The sequence below is a fragment of the Amphiura filiformis genome, chromosome 5 (assembly GCF_039555335.1).
Source record: "Amphiura filiformis chromosome 5, Afil_fr2py, whole genome shotgun sequence".
Lineage (NCBI taxonomy): Eukaryota > Metazoa > Echinodermata > Ophiuroidea > Amphilepidida > Amphiuridae > Amphiura > Amphiura filiformis.
Window position 1 is genome coordinate 70554252 of NC_092632.1, and position 18409 is coordinate 70572660.

The 18409-nt window shown below is 36.8% G+C and overlaps 1 protein-coding gene across 2 annotated transcripts; it reads right to left on the reverse strand.

The window, feature by feature from the left end:
• Positions 1–2669: 2669 nt before the first annotated feature.
• LOC140153646 (GDP-D-glucose phosphorylase 1-like) lies at positions 2670–18387 on the reverse strand. Of its 2 annotated transcripts, none has more exons than XM_072176444.1 (11): positions 18208–18387; positions 15490–15575; positions 14653–14769; positions 12989–13096; positions 11365–11631; positions 11113–11171; positions 9170–9272; positions 8141–8244; positions 5891–6048; positions 4902–4967; positions 2670–2926 (listed from the first exon to the last, which is right to left on the reverse strand). In XM_072176444.1, exons 2-11 carry the CDS (start codon positions 15571–15573, stop codon positions 2808–2810), a joined length of 1185 nt encoding a protein of 394 aa, XP_072032545.1. In that variant the 5' UTR covers positions 15574–15575; positions 18208–18387; the 3' UTR covers positions 2670–2807. The 2 variants fall into 2 exon arrangements, with proteins under 2 accessions (XP_072032545.1, XP_072032544.1); XM_072176443.1 differs by having other exon boundaries at positions 15490–15580.
• Positions 18388–18409: the final 22 nt, after the last annotated feature.

Consider the following 18409-nt stretch of genomic DNA (forward strand, 5'->3'; position numbering starts at 1 on the left):
TATTCTTGTTTTAGTTTGCAAAATACAGAGGCAGATATATAGTCCCGGAATATTATAGTCATACTTCCAAGTTTTCTACTTTCTTGAATTTGCGTCAACATGTAGCTTGTATAAGGCCTAAACTCGCTTAAGCTTACATCCAAGTTCGAATGGACGGTACTACGACTCGATGTTTCAGACTTGTGAGAAAAGGAAAAAGGTCACAAATAGGATCAAATAAAATAATCCAACACAGAATCACCCTTGTGCCGGACATAGGCTATAGGCCTACATGTTTTAAACTTTATTATTATCCACCACGAATGGAGTGCCAATTTCTATTAGCCTAAGCTGTCTTTCTATCAACAAACATGGAATCTCCCAGCTTGACCAATTTGGCTTTAGTATGTGGCCTGAAGCATCTCGTACAGGAATCATTGTACACTTGCCTCAAGCACAATTGAAAGAGCGGGTATTTGATTTGCATTTTGACATGTATGGGTAAACCTTTAACCTGATGGCCTATTCAGGCGACATAATTCTTGGCACTCACGCTAGCTCCGCTACGTGATAAAATTCCCTATGGCATTTTTTAAATTGCATGAATTTCCAAACAGCGGTTCCTATGCTCACGATGATTAATCATTTGATATCAATTTGGTATCAACCTTCGAAGTGTATAGAAAATTATTATATGAATTATTTTGCCATAACCTCATCAGACTCTGATTAAATTGGGATGGAACTAGTGGAGACTTTTTAAATTGGACCAAAAGGACAAAAAGAACCAAAACTTACAGATTAAGTGAATGATCTAATAATTTTTTCGTGAATTTTGAATATGTTTGGACAGAAGGTGAATCTTTCAGGCATGAGAATGGCGTTTATTGAAATCTGCCTGAAAAAGCGTAAGGCCTAAAACAGGCTAAAAAATAAAAATGCGTAAATTTGGACAACAAAACTGCCTGAATTCGGGCAAAAGCCTGAAAATTCTCATGCCAGAATTCTTTGCCTAAAAATAATTTTTGAAGAGTGAACCAAGGTGAGGCTTGAGGAGGGTAGGTTCAAGATTCCCTTTGATGCCTGCATAAGTCTGGCAATTCCAGATGCAACATTGCAATTATGCAAGAAGTAAGATTTAGTATTACATTTATTTCCAAAATTCAGTTTTCTCTACAGTTAGTTTACCCTGTATACTCCAATCTACATACCCTAATTTACAAGTGAAATATAATTATAAATTTTACAAATCTGCAACAAAATTGCCCTTGAATACCAGAAATGATAAAATAAAAATATTATTTTGAGAAGTTAATTTGCCAATTTTGAATGGAGTCTATTGTAGGTAATATTATGCATCATGCAAGCAAGTGTGCTTCAATACACAAATTTTGCATTTGCAGAGATACCACTCAGTTTCACTCAAAAAAACCTGAAACTGGTGAGAAAAACCTTAAAAAGCATGTGATGCAGGCCCAAAACAGGCTGAAAATAAATAAAAACACAAGAATTTGGACTCACAAAAAACCTGAATTCAGGCTAAAATCTGAAAAGGGGCATCTCTACATTTGTGACCTGTTCTGATCCACTCAGGCTGAAGTCAGAAATTTTGAAAATTGAGTCATTACCATTACTAATTTGCTCAGTACCTACACTTAATGATGTTGAATCCCCAGTCTCTTGAATACCTTGTTGCAAAGTTATGAACCTTTAATATACCCATTTTCTTATGTTTTTTTATTGTTTTTTTCTCCTCATTTTTGCCTATATTTCAGTTTTATTATTTAAACCTGATTGGACCAGATTTGGTCACATTTTGTCATAAAAATGTTGGATGTGTACTCATGGTTTGCATATCGTTTGGTCTTCACTGCACTCAGGGTTGCCAAAAAATTTCAGCCCCAATCGCGGGTCAAATAATCGAAAAGTCACCCAATTTTTCTCTTAACCATTGGTTTCTATGGGGCAGGAAACTATCGGAAATCGGGGGAGCCAATGTTGAAAAGTCGCCCAATTTTTTCTTAACCATTGGTTTCAATGGGACAGGAAATTGTTAAAAGTCGCGGGGAAAATCTTCAAAAATCTTCAATTGAGCTACCAAATCGCGGGTTTGGCAACCCTGAATGCACTTGCTTATAAAATATAATAACTGCACCTGATTATATGAGACCCAAAATGTTGCAGTTGAAAATGGAAACAATTCACTCCTTGCATGATGGCATGCTCTTGCACTTTTGGTCACCTCTCTGCATCACTAACATATCAAAGTTGAATGAGGACCATGCATGTTAAATTAAGTACTTTCCAGACTGCGAGAATGCATATCTCTTTATGTTACCTATTATGTCTAGCAATACTCTCACCCACTGCACAAATACAATCAAATAATTCAGCACAGAGAGGCACTGTTTTACATGTACTACAAAGTGTGCAATTGTTCCTTAATAAAAATATAGTACTGCCTAAAAGCCATTATTTTTGCAATTGTAAATTTTTCGAGAAAGTACACAAGTTGCCAATAGCATGGAATGTATATCCTGTAACTATGGGGCTATTCCAGTTGAAATCCATACACCACTGTGGAAGATATGACCTTAATCTTCCATACAGGAGATGTGGGATTCCTAATGGAGTCACCTATTTAGGTAACCCCATTTGAAATTCACACTCCCTGGATGAAAGATTAAGGTCATGTCTTCCATAGGGGGTGTATGGATTTCAACGGGGATATCCCATTATGTTATTGATTGTCATGAGTCTATATCATCAAGTTTACATGCTAGGTATAAAAATATCAGACAAATAACAGCCTATACAGTCATACATCATCAAAATTGTAACTTTTTGATATCTTCCTTGAGTGTATTAAATGCTTGTTGAGATAGAGATACTTCATTGACATGTCCAATGGTCCACTCCTCTGTCAGGTTAGCATAACCTTCTCTACCTAGAAATTGAAAACAAAACAAGACAATAAATGAGCAGAATTGAGGTAATGCCTGTGTGGTACATCAGCTGGGGTGCAATTCACTAACATTTTATAACTCATTGTAAGTCCTTAAGGGCTGGGGTATGAACGTTTGGACAGTATTTATTGTGGGACATTAGAGCACATCAGACATATCGACTTGCATTCTGAATACGAAGAATGTCCTTCTGATATCAAATAATTTATAAATCTGATGATTTATACTTAAAGTGTATATAGGTGGGATGAAAAGCCGACGATCAATTGAAAATTTTGAACTTTCATATTGAAGATATGGATTTTTTTTTTTAAAACACCAAAAAAATTAGGTCTTTTTTGGAAAAAATCCATATGTTCAATATGAAAGGTCAAAATTTTCAATTGATCGTCAGCTTTTCCTCCCAGCTATATACACTTTAAGAATATGTCATTAGATTTATAAAATTTACTTCGAGGACTGATATATATCAAAAATTTGAAAAATATCAAATTTTAATAATTTGTCATAAAATTTGTATTACATGTATATCGTGAATTTCAAAAAATGAAAATTATTTAAAGACATTCTTCGTATTCAGAATGCAATTCGATATGTCTGATGTGCTCTCATGTCCCACAAAAAATACTGTTGAAACGCTCTAAACGCTTATTCCAGATCCCTTAACCCATTGCACATCCATATCTATCGTATGTATTTTCTAACAGAGATGAAGACCATGTGAGTAAGTGTTTGCTAATATCGTAATTCAATTCATAAAAGCATTACAAAGTTTGTTCACTCAGATGGTTAGAGAAAAAATGATGTGTTGTCACTTTGTGTGTATCGCTCGAACCAGCTACATCGGTATAGGTCTTGTGTTTGTATTTATGCTTGTTTGTGGGGGTGAGTTTGTATACTGTGCTTTTTTACTATGTCCGACTACAAATCTGGATCCAGCCAAGATAAACCATGGTTAAATCTACAGCTCCTACACAGGATTTTGCCGGGTTATTAAGTGACTTCTAAGATATATTTTAAAGATAGACTTAACAATTTTCCCAAAGTCGCAGCTCAGAGTTCATTGACCAAGGACAGAATAGAAACGCTACATATATACGCTCGTTTGAGTTAAAGTTCAAAGGCAACAAACAATGGCATTTGAAATCAGAAGTGGAAGAAAAGATAGAAGCAGAGAACAAGCAGGTTTCTTCCGATATTAAGGGGTACTATATCCCTGCCCAATTTTGTGCCTATTTTACATTTTTCTAAAAATTATAGAGCATTGGTGACAAGTAAGATATGTATATTATAGGGGCAAGGACTACACCTACTGCACTGGAAATTTTATATCAGCACAGACAACAGTTGTGGAGTTACAGTCAAAAATGAGGGAAAACCAATATTTGATCAATAAATCAATAACTACTTGCCTTGAGTTGCTGAATTTTCAGTGCAGTAGTTGTAGTCCTTGCCTTGCCCCTATAATATACATATCTTACTTGTCACCAATGCACTATAATTTTTGAGAAAAATGCAAAAATAGGCACAAAATTGGCCAGGGGTGTAGTACTCCCTTAAGCACAGAAATAAGCTAACTTGTCTTAAATTTGCCTGGAATGGCGGAATAGGTACTCGGTTGTTCTACCTCATTGATCATAACATTATATTTTGCACCACTTTTTACTAAGTTAGCATTATTCTACTACATGGACAACCAAAAAATGTGACGAACAACCAAAAAATGTGACGGACAACCAAAAAATGTGACGGACAACCAAAAAACGTGACGGACAACGTGACAAACCAAAAAGGGACCCGATTGTCTGCTGCACAACCACTTTTTGCTTCTTATTTCGAACTCTGAGAGTCGCCCTACCAAATCATCAGTTTGGCAACCCTGCACTAAGATCAAAGTGGGAGGAACACTTAGTCCAGGAAGTTACTCTCCCTTTGTGGATTTTAATGATAACTTACTGTATATAGGTAGATGACCAGCCAGCTCACACACAGCTACATTGAATACTTCATCAGTTTTGGCACCTGTGTTAATAAACAATATCCATTTATATATCAGAAGAAAATTACTTACTTTAATATCAAACAAATTGTGTAATACTCGATTGTTCAGGAAGAGGATTAAATATATCATTACTGCCAATTGCATCAGAATAGTATTTTAATACTGTATTATGAAATAAAATAAAATACTTCATCTTCATTTGGTTATGTGACTACGGACCGGGACTGGCCCATTACTGTCATGGAAGCTTGTGTAGGTCTTCAGGAAAGTACTGTTCAGCTTCGAATGTGATGAACTAAGATTGAATCTAAGACTTCTCCAAGAGTCAATATTCACTCAGTTCTTATGGCTTTAATAACCCCAACGACTGAAGGGCTTTTTGGCAACTGGAAGGGAAAGAAGGAATAAGGAGAGAAAACAAAGAAAGAAGTACAAGTTTGCTCTGGGCGGGATTCAAGCCAGAGACCCCTCGCATGCCAAGCACTAGGTCACCGACACTTAGCCACAGGTCTTTTGTGGCCAGGCCTATATAACACTTAGGGTGATTGTGTCACCACATCCCATTGGATGCACGCACACGCAGTTAAGTTGTTTGTAGTATTTTGTAGTACTCAGGCCGTTATTGTTAATGGGGAACGTGTTTGTCTCAAGATCAATCCAGCCAAATTCAGAAGGTTTTTTTTTCTTTTTCAACATTTATGTGTACTGGCTACTCATGGGCAAGAAGGCAACTTATATTCAAAATGTCATAAAGGTCGAATCCGGATAAGTGCATATTTTTTTTTCTTCAACATTTACGTGTAGTGGTCACTCAAGGGGAAAAAAAATTATATAATTTTTTTCCTACCACAAATTTTGGTGAGATTACACCATCATGAACATCGGGATACAATATGAAAACCAATAAATTCAATACACTTTCTTTATACAACTTAGATCTTACCAAAACATGATTTCCTTGGCCATATAATAGCCCTGACTGTTTCTTGAGTATCACCCTGCAGTCCATCTGCTTCTGAACCTAATGATGCACCCCTGGTTAGGAATATATTATGTGCTATCTCATTGCTATGTAAATGATTGGCTACTGTGTAAATATACCTGCCAAGGGGGAAAAAAGAAACAAAATTTACAACAATTTATGACAATGTCATTTATTGATAATGCATAATGGATAATCAACTATGTATATGCAGTTTACATAATTTGCATCATTACCTTTCCAAAAACTTGAAAAAAGTGTGTTTTCAAAATGTCTTCAGTAAGTCTCTGTCAAGCACATGATTATTAGCAGTTACATGTACGTTATAGCTCTCTCAGTATTTGTGCTAGACTCTGGTCCATGCAGTGTGCTAGTCTGCTCTTCTCAACAACTAGCTACTTGAAACCCGGGGTACTCAAGTTTGGTTTTGGTAGGGACGTGCATGAGAATTTGAAAGTGGACCCATAAATATGTGACCCGGCAGCACAAATGAGCCGTAAATTCCCTAAATTGTATTCTGAGTTACGGTGTAAAATGTGTACGAAGGTCATATTCATCGGTAACTTAAGCTGGCCCGACATCCGTCTCATTTCGATAGTCAAAAACTAATCAATAATCCTATTGTTGAAGTGGATAATAAGCTTCTACCTTAGATGGCTATATAACTTTTAATAGCTCTGGTCTTTGTTTGCTTATATTGCTAAATCCTGTTCAAGTGGTGGGTTACCAGGCATTGTATTTTGTACAGGTATGCATAACCAACAATTAACAATGAGAGAACTTTCTTAAACCTTGTTGACTTGGAGATGATTTGAAATGACCGCCAATTATGACTGTTTGATATTTATTGCCAACAATGTGGAAAAAGAGACACACGTAAAAACCTATAATTTTGTTGAAGGAGCAAAGTTTAACAAACCATAACCCAGCTTCTGGATATCGTTTGAAGTCAAATGATATACCATTTTTAATTTTATGATGTTTATTTTTTAAACACGAAATAAAACAAAATTGACCGGGGGAGGAATTTACGGCTCATTCGCCGTGGACTGTCACATATACCAATTTTTCAAGAAATTTGGACCCATTGATATACCAAAAGTCAACATTTTCGGGCAAATTTAACTCAAATTGTCTTAGTTTTTACAAATTTTCCCATAATTTTGGGAAAATTGTGACAACTTTGGCTAAATTAAGGACAAATTGGGCTATTTTCTGAAAAAATTGAGAAAATTTTGAAAAAAGGACCCATTCATATATACCAAAATAGGTTTGAAAAAGGGGTCATTGATATACCAAAAGGCTGAAAATGCTACCCATATTTGCGGCACGTCCCCGTAAGGTCATTTGTACTGAGTACCCCCCCCCCCCGGGCTTCGAAATTCTTGAAATTCTGCTGGACAAAGAACTTGCTACTAATTGTCTCTGTGCACCTATGCAAAAGTTGGGGGTGTCTAGGGCATGATTTGTTAACTCTAAGTCCCCAAATTGTTATATGGTATCACAGTGATTTAGGGCCACAAAGCTGATTTGGCATAGTGTGCAAAACATGCAAGTTTGTTACTTTGTGTGTGTAGCTACTTGTTGTGAGCATCAGATAGTGAAAACACAGTACATTTGATGTCATTTTTCAGAGTATTTTTGTGTGTACAACTCTGTGGACATTCTGATATATTACATACAAGTGTTCACACACACCTATATGTGGTGTGATCAAGCAAAATCAGTCGGAACTCGGCAATAATAAATTTTCAGTTTTTTATAGGATAGTAAAAAGGATTCACAAACCTGGATTTTGCAGAAAACACCATTGAAATTGAACAACCAGTTCCAGCGATATGAGCAATTAAGGCGTTTCCAAAACAAGAGGAAACAAAAGTGAAAACATATGTGGTGTGATCAAGCAAAATCAGTCTGAAGTCTGACATATTCAGTTTTCAGTTTCTTATAGGATTGTAAACAGCATTTGCAAAGCTACATTTTGCAGAAAACCCCATTGAATTTGGACAACCATTTCAAAAGATAGGAGCAGTTAAAGAGTGTACAAAACAGTAGGAAATGAAAGGGAATAATTATTTCCTTTGTTTGGCTATACCTCAAAATCAATATTTCTAACTTCTGACCGATTCTGCTGATCACATCACATATACCCACTCACCCCTTGCACCCTCTCTCTCTCACACACAAACCCACTAACACCTGCAGTCTCACCTTGCTAATTTCTGTACATTTGTGGCCTCATCTAGTTGGAATATAAACCCTCGTGCAGGCCAGTCTAGTAACTCATGGCATGGGCCGTGGACTAACTTGGTGGGCTGAAACAGAGAACAAGCAGATAAGGTCACTTCTTTTTGTTTAGTGTCTATTATAAACTGTTCAAATAAAGAAAGTCTGCACTTATGTAACCCATCCTACACCAAAGCCTGCTCTTGTTATAACAATTTAATTGATACGGTCGTGTGCAGAATCTTGTTAGCTCCAATATGATACCAAATTTGCTCCCAAACACTCAAAAGTGACTAAGATTGATACCAGTTTATGGCATTTGGTGCATTTCAAAACGATACACGGTCAAAATTGCTTAGCGTGGCAATGTGGTCAAGCTTGCTTGCCCATGATGAACCCATGTCGACTATCCCAAGTGAGCGCTTTATTCAATTGCTAATTTAGAACGCATGGATTGCTACAGTGCTTTACTGATGAATAATAGGGCACGATGCAATCGATATGACCTAGCGTTAGTTTCGGGCTATGTCAATGGTTACGCTCTGCCATTTACCTCTACAGGTCCACATGGTCCGTTTTTAATTTGCAACTTTTGAAAATGCACCAAATTTGGTATCAAATTGGAGCTAACAAGATTCTGCACACGACCTTATCAATCAAATTGTCATAACAAGATTAGGTTTTGGTGTAGGACGGGTTACATAAGTGCGGACTTTCTTTATTTGAGCAGTTTACTAGCTTAATTTAATACTCAGCAAAGTTGACAAATATGGCTGACATAGTAACCAGGACCTTAATTATTAAAGGTTATTTTTCATATCTTATGTACTTAGGAACTGCTCTTTTTATCATGCTAAGATGTTTTTTCTGCATTTGTGGGCAAAGCATGTCTTATGCAGATATTTAATAACACAAGAAAGCGCTGTAGAATGGCAACTGCAGTGGTAGTACAAAGAGAGAAGGCAACTATTGTTGTCTGTGACATCACTCACAAGACAATGCACAATAACTTACCACTGTTTCTATTTTCAATTCATAATTCAGATGGTAGGCATGGAAATGTAGATGATTGACAGATGCAAAGGCTCCGAGACTATTCCCACACACACGGAAAGACCTGTATGGTGGAATATATTTATACATTACTCATAAACCTAACATATTAGTTACAAACATGATATTGTGCATAATTATTTTCAATTTTTTGCAGTGTTAGATTTTCTACATCATAGTATACACTGATCTTTGGGCATGTTTTTAAAATACTAATAATTACTCTTGAACAGTAAGTAGTTTAGTTAAGAGATTGGGATAATCTTTATCCTTTATGGAACATTAATAACTAGGCATGCCTGCAAAGCAAAGCACCATATTTTGTGTTGTTGTGTCATCATTAGATAGAATGAATTTTCGCAAAGTGTGATCTGCTGTAATAAAACCAGGATCAATCCACCTTTTTGACATCTATATACAAGGAAACACCTAAAAAAGCTTCAAAATGAGATCGCTTCAAAATGAGATCAAGATCATGCTTATAGAACTAATTTTGCAAGATATGAATGAATAATTCTTGTATACCCTAACCCACCCTAATTATAACACTAAGCCTAATCCTAACCCTAATTATAACCCTTACCTAACCCTAAAACACAGGGTGCGTAGGATGTACCAGAATTATACCGATATGAATGATTTTGTAAAGTGGTCTTGACTCTGTTAAGAAATAGGTCAATAATTCTCAACAAGAATTTGTTATTAAAAAAGACAAGTTCACGGATCAGGTGTATAGTACATGTACTTTGAGCTACTTTGGTCTAACATTTAATATTCATATCTAACCTACTCTGCACTTATTCAACAATAAATAAGTGATATGAGGCTTAATAATGATACCTGCGTCCTGACTCTGGAAAACAATATTTTTTTTAAACCTCATTTTGCATTTAGTTTTTTAAGCCCCCTCGGGAGCCACCTACAGGATCTCATTTTGCATTTAAGTTTTTATTGTGTTGCAAAGTAGCAAAGCTTTCTATATATATGGTGCAATTTGTGCCTGGAAAAGGCTATCCCCTCTTACAACCTATCGACAGATCTGATTTCTATAATGAGGTGTCACCGGGTTTGCAAGAGATAATAATACCAAATCTAAACACCATGAAATTCACCACATCACGACCAAGCTCACATTGGGCGCCCCATTCCTTTTTTAAAGGAATTTTTATTAAGCTACCTATACAGGAAACAAATTTGGCTATAAGTATACGAAGAAAATTGCAAGATGCCTTTATCACTAAAGTAAACACTGATTACACAGCCATTTGCTCTTGCTAGCTTTTGTCAGGGTCATGGTCCTATTTTATGAACTGAACACCAATATTATACAGGTTTATACACATGGGTTATCATAGTCAATAAACATTCAATTAACTATAGATAATGGACTTAGTTTTGTGCAATGTAGTAATTTTCTGAAGTAAATCGCCTGCTGCATAGTTTTCTATACAGATGATGTTTATTTTGTGCTCAGGCCTGGCCATGACCTGGTAACCAATCAGTTATGTGTATTGTCAGCATGTGATGGCTATCAGCCAATTACAAACATGTTTATAAAAAAGGCTAACAAATTCCTACATTTAACAGACTCTTCCCCGACCAAGGGCTAAATAGTAAGTTGTTAGTGGGGCAAGATTAGATAAAGGCATACAAACTAAGGTATGAGATATTAGGAATTATTTCCTAGTCTCTTTAACCACAAGGTTGGTGGGCTATATAGCTATTCAAGACACAGGATATGTAAGGGATAAACTGTGCATGCAAGTGGCATCATTTCACTGCTGTGAAAAAACATTATTTGGTGACTTTTTCCAGGTTTGTGCTAGCAGAACACAAATATTCTCATTTACAGATAAAAAACATTGATACATTTGGATGGCACTTTAGCATGATTAAATAATTACCTTTTTGAACTTAGAAGTAACATTTCGAGAGCAACCTGTATCCCTTCTTGTGTAAACATCTGAAAAAATAAAATAAAATAAAATTATTCAGGAAATGCTGAAAATTACAAAATACCGGTAACAGTAAATATCACATACACCTGTATAATTAAGTAATATGCCTTCATAAAACAAGCAATAGCATGGCCAGATGTACTTCTAAAAGGATTTCTGCTTGACAGTTTCAGGGCTGACATAGTACAATCAACTTACCTGAGGTAGACAGTCCTGTATATTTGGCACAAGCAGTATATTACAGTACTCAAGAGGGCTGACATTGATAATCACTACATGTTTACTGTTTGTTGTCTTCTGCCTCTTAGCAGCTCCCTCTAAAGCACCATTTCCTTCCTTTTTTTCTTCAGTTACATCGGTATTTGGATCAGCACACCCATTGTTTGTTATGCAGTCCTTAGCTACAATTGTTCCACCTTTGTCTTTGTTCTTTATACTGCTATCTGGACACAGCTCAATCAAAATCTGCAAGATATTCAAAAAGATTGTTGTACACGCATAATACAAGACATTTAAATATGTGACACGATCTGGTCCATGGGGGGCCAAAGGCGGCAAATTTGAAATTGAGATAGAGGCAAAAATATGGGGTTAAAAAACAATAAAATACATAAGAAAAAAGGCATCACAAAACTTCATAACTTTAAAACCAAATGTGCTAAACCTCTGGTGTTTTCAGTATATGATAGCTCTATGTTAGGGCTCATATTGAAATTCCCTTACACAGGAAGGTGTGCACCATCCTGCAGCTTTCCTGTGCTAGCCTTCTTTTGTTAAAATCCTGGGCAGGGTGTGTCACTGATGCATATAATCCATCCGTTTTATGACCGAGCTTTCCTGAGGCGCGCGCTTAGCGAGGGGAATCCTGCCTTCTTTCTGTGTGAAAACGTGGTAGGGTATTTCAATATTAGTTATAATAACTCAATTTTCAAAAATGCCTCCTTTGGCCCCATGGACCAGATCATGTCACATATGTTGAATTTACCAGAATACCAACTATTTTGAAATGCTCCTGGGAAACATACTGTGAAAGTATTTTGCCTCTTTGTGCCACCATGGTAATAAATTAATCTCAGTTGAAAATATTTTAAAATTATGCATCATTATATTTTAAAATTAATAAACAAAATGAAAATTCCATAAAAAAAAAGATACAACCTGTATTAATACATGTCTGCACTGTAACGTGTGTGAGTAGGTGGGTTAGGCATAGTACACAATAAATTATCAAGTTTTTGTGTCACAGGTCTTGCAAAACAATCAAACTATGAAATCCTGGTCATTTCATGTGGCCTTAAAGCAATAATGTGTGATTTGCATAATGAATGGATTCTTATTTAAATGTTTGTTTTCACTGATCACATTATCCCCTTTTAATTTCGAGTCAAACTAATGAGGTATAACGAAGAAAACTGTGATTTCATTCCAGCACCTACAATGCGTGTACTATGCTTGCCGATCGTAATACATATAACTGCACGGAGCATCGCGCTCGATGTGTGTACACATAAGGTGAGATAAGCTAAGGGAGATGTTAGCAAGCAGTCGATCAATGAACTCTGAATAAAACCGGGTCGACCCGCTTTTAATATAAAAAGTTAAATTTTACTGTTATTAAAGCACTTCAGGCTTAGTCTTTTACGTGGTATTTTAGTGTACCACTGGGCATTATAATTATGCAAAAAGTAGAAATCCGAGTAAAATTGAGGGCGTCGCTGTGAAGCAAATCACACATTATGGCCTTAAGTGGGTCCTACGCTTCAACTGACAAGACAGGTATCAATCATTTTGATCAAAACATCACATAACACTGAAAACTTACCTCTTTGTCATTGATCTTGGTAAAATTAAACTTGTTTGGGTTGAATGGTTGAGACAGGCTTAACATTTCTTGGGGCTTCCTTCTGTCACTAGCTCGCTTCAGATTCAACTGAAAGATAAGAAAGAAAAGGGTTACTGAAGTTGAAATGCAAAGGAGGAAGGTTATACATCACAAAGAAGAATACCTCTGAAACATTGTCATCAAGACGCATCACACAGACTTTTATCAGCAGAAAGCAGGGGCGTAGCAAGCGGGGGTACAGGGTGGACAAGGTCCATGGGCCCCCAAGGGTTCAGGGGCCCCAAGCAAAAGAGAAAATGAAATAACGCTGATTAAGGAGATACTAAAGGCAGGGCCGAATTTACCGGCCCAGCCCAAAATTTGGAGGCCCCAAACTCACTGTGAGGAAGGCATGTGCACTCAAGAGGCCAAGTATGGTTTACAATTGGGGGCCTATTATTAAGATGAACAGTGGTGGCAGAAGTATTGGAGATAAGCATAATTATTTTGTTCCGATCTTACTAGGACATTTGCGCGCGAACAAAATTTTCATTTTCAGACCATTTTAGCCCAAAATGAAGGTGAATTTTGCAATGTGAAGGGCTAGTATGATATGTGCGAAATGCGCAAATTTTACAATTTTCCCATATTTTGGTGTTGTCGGGCTAAGAGGAACATGCACAGGACAATTGTGGGGCCCCTGGCACAATGGTAAATCTGGCCCTGCTAAAGGGCCCTGCACTGTTTCTTGTCCATAGGCCCCCGAGGCTCTTGCTACGCCCCTGGCAGAAAGAATAACAATAGTTCAAAATGCTACAGTCAAAGACTTGGTAGTACTATTTTCAGCTATCACATAGTGTTTCCAGATATACCTTCACATATCAGCTTTCTTGAGAACCATACATGTTCCCAGCAAATACAAAAATGTTAAAACATGTTATTAAAATAATATCTAAATGTGGGGTTATATAAAGGTCATGAAAATGTTTTATACGAAAAAGCAATACAATAACATTTTATAAATGTTGTCAAAATGTTATTGTAAATGTTTTGTTAACACGTACTTAAATAACAATTATGTTAGACTACTTAGCATCAACTTTTCAAAAATGTTTTTAGAATGTTATTTTAAACATTTTACACCCTTTACATATAACCCGACACTTAAATGTTTCCAATAAAAATGTTTGTGTTTGCTGGGTATGCATCAGAATTGACATGCTATATTATACAAATATTGACTGCTATGAGGGGCATGGTTAAAATTATAGGCCCTATGCCTCGGGCCATAGTCATGGTTTTGAGATCACCGCGGGCCTATAATTTTAACTATGCGCCGAATAAAAAGCAGTCAATATTTGTTTTATATACCAAATCTTAAGATTCTTGTCATCTGTTTGGTTAAAAGAATTTGATTTTGGGTATATGGGAAGAGAAATTAATAGTTTCAATGCGAACGGCACAGATCATTACAATCTGTGATTTCCATGTAATTATAGCACGCGAAAACATTAACGCGTGCGTAATATCATTTTACGCTGGGAACAACGCACACGCAGAACTATGCCCAGGGAATAGTTACTTTTGCGGTCATAGTCAAAACTATGCCTGCGCTGTTAACCAATCAGATGACGGGAATCTTTAGATGAGGTATATAATCTTACCTGTGCAATGTACTTCATTGGGCCTGGTATTAGTTTGGTCTGTAAGTCGTCAAGGGTATATCGAAAGCAACCATTGGTTACAGCATTATCCCATCGACCCATCAACACGCTATCAAACTGAAAATAATATAGCACATGCAAATAGCATAAGGAAAACTTAATTGCAGGCATGAGAATGATTATCCATGAAAAAACCTGAAACTTTTGAAATTGGTTACAGCATTATCCCATCGACTCATCAAAACGCTATCAAACTGAAAATAATATTGCACATGCAAATACATTGTAGCATTAAGAAAACTTAATTGCAGGCATGAGAATGATCATCCATGAAAAAGCTGAAACGTTTGAAAAAGCCTGAAAAAGCGTGTGAAATGAGGCTAAAAACGGGCTGAATTAAAAGAAAGCGCGGAAATTTGGACCACATAAAAGTAGGAAATCCTGCAAAAGCAGGAAAATTCTCATGCCTGTAATTGAAAACAGTACTGGAAATGCAAATAGAATTTTTAGAATTAAGATTCTGGAAATTTGCGTAAAAATCAGTTTTTACAGTTTCACTAATATATTTTGTCGCATTGAAATACAATGGTGTTATTTTCGTTGTATCTCACAATGTGCAATTATTGCCGTTTCACAAAATGATATATGTTTATTTGATAAATATTCAAATAAAGTGAAGTATTTGTTTTTAAAATGGTATTTATGTTAACTTTATGAATGTCTTCGTTAGACTGGAATGGGTTTCTTTTATATATTTTATGTAGGCTTGCATGCAGTTTGCAAATACGTCACTATGTGCTATGGTTGTCTAAATGTGTATTTTTAAGTAAACCTCACCTTGCTTTTGGTCGAAGGATTTTGCCATGATGGTGTCCTTAAAATAAAATCTGAGTTGGAATATTTAAATTGTAATTCTTCCATATCTGTGCTGGAAAGAAAAAAAATATGAAAATGAGTTGATGAAGCATGACACATACATCTTGTGTAAAGCAATGAAGGTTCGAAAGTAAACACAGCCAATCACGATGGGTGATCGCATCAAAAATGTTGCTAAAATTGTACTTTTTAACTTAGGCAACCTTTGCTCTAAAAGATACAGTTGACTCATCAAAATAACTATCATTAATTTAATTACACTTTGCAAAAAATGACAATGCTGATCTACCGAAAAATGACAGCACAGGACTCTAGCCTCCAGTGTGTAACTATATTGTGTGCAAATTCGAGGCTTGAGACTAGAGTTTTGAGTACCGCATAACTATGATTCTGAGTACATTGTATACTACACTCGGTTTCAGAGAATGGCCGTCCCTTGCTCAGATTGACGCGGGTGTCCTTTATGTGTGCCAAGCAACATTTTGACACGTAATTGGCCAGTCAGATTATCAGTATGTTGTTATGACTGCCAGGCGATGAGTCAGCCAATCTGAACACCACTTCTGTGTTTATGCTGTGCATGCTCTCAAAATGTAAACAACTGCCGGTCTTCTCTGCCAGAACTATGCTTCAACCTAGAAGTACAAACCAAATCTGTGGCATCAGGAGTCAATGCTTAAGTACTGCGACTGCATGTTAAAAAACGCCATGCAAAGAGAGTGGTGCGCTTGGCAAGTACAAATCATGCAGCAGTTAGCACGCCAAAGAAGCATTTACACACACAGTGCACTGAAATACCGTAAAACCCCGTCCATAAGCATATATATAGTTTTTTATTAAAGCTAAATTAATTCGAAGCAAGGGTAAATATACCAATACAATAGATTGGTCTTAAAATAATACTTGTTTGTATAAGCTTGAATCCGTAATTTATTTGCTCAAACTCCACAATGGCACCTTCCTCACTAAAAGATCTCAACGGGTTGTCATTGATGGCCAGTCATCTGAATACGTTGATGTCACTTCAGGAGTCCCTCAGGGGACGGTCCTTGGGCCACTACTCTTTCTTATCATTTATCAACGATATTCCATCTGGGATTTCATCTAAGCTCCGTCTCTTCGCGGATGATTGCCTTTTATATAGACCTGTGTCCAGCCTTGGCGATTGCGATCTACTCCAACAAGACTTAAACCGTCTGGACCAGTGGTCATCCAAGTGGCAGATGAAGTTTAATGTGGACAAATGCCACACTCTGAGATTCTCCCTCCGTCGAAATAACACCATCCGTGAATACCACCTGGGAGGAAACCAGCTCTCATCAGTCAATGAATATCCTTACCTGGGCCTCATATTAAGGCCAGAGTAATGGAAGACACATTCGTCCACGCCCGAATTTGAGATTTCTTGATATTTATCAACACTAAGATGTATTCTTTCACTTGAAACTGATAAAATACAACTTGTTAATATTTACACGTATTTTTGCTTGATTTATGCTGAGCATTTGTGAGACTCTAAAAAGTCACATGGCTCAAGACAGCTTAGTAAATTGGCGGAAATAATGAGTCAGAAATGCGAATGCGAAATATTGTGATTATCTTGCGCGATTCAAGTCAAAGTGACGCCGGCGCAACTCTGCGCGTATGTCCAACGCAATCAAGGCGCATTCGGTATGTTGTTAACGCCGGCAAATGCGGTGCAAACAAAACAAAAATTTGCAGTCAAAATGCCATTTAGATTTTTTAATTATTTTGAATTTTGGCGCACTAAAAGCAGACATTATATATTCATTGGTGCAAAAAGATGCATTTTAGACCATGCACCATATACAGCTTTTACAAGCGTGAAAGTCTTGCCGTTTTAAAATATAAGGACATTTTGTGCATAATTTTGACATTTTTTTTACTAAAACGTCGATTTCTCATAGTTCACTTTTGACAATATTGCACGATTTTTGTGACAAGATAACTCGAAAAATATGCAAGCAAAAGGTAAACTTTCAAGATACCATCACCGGGACAGCGTGTCATCTATGCTCCACGAACTGCAGTGGGATTCCCTTGAGAACCGGCGCAAATCAGCATGCCTTATTCTGATGTACAAAATCGTCACCAAGTCTGTGGCCATCAATGCAGATCATATCCTCATCCAGATGCCACCTTCAAGCACCAGGTACTACCACCCTAACAAATTCCAGATCATTCCTGCTCGTATTCAACTCTACCAGTACGCCTTCTTCCCCAGAACAATCACCTGGTGGAATGCCCTCCCCGCTTCAATCCTGACCTCTCCGTCAGTAGAGGCCTTCCGAGCTGTCTCAAATGCCATGTAAAGGCATGTTCAATTTTTACTCGCACGACGACTGTCAACTTGTATATAAAGCACCTAGCACATTGGACTTTGCACCGTGCATGAGCATGACCAGTTTCCTTGACACTACATCCTTACTTATGGATCCTGTCGTATCCTGAGTATCGTCGTAGAAGTAGAAGTAGAAGTGGATTAATGTAGCTTTCATCAGAAGCACTCTATATGCTTGTAGACGGGGTTTTTATACGGTAATCATTCTCATACCTCCAGTTTCTGAGGTCTATTTACTTTGTACTTCTGAGTTGACAGACTATTATTATGCATGCTGAATACTAGTAATATGTAAATAGATTTAAGTTTAAGCTTACCTAAACTTAGCGTTACATACGATACTTCCCACTGCTACTGTCAAGATGCTGCTGTGTCAGTCTGTACACTAGTAGAATGATATCCAAATTCACATATAGTTGTTTGTGGCACCTTTGTTGACATCAAATCACCCCTAAAACCAGGTTACTTGATGCTACTAATACTAAGTTTATTTATGATTATTTTTTCACAACACATCAT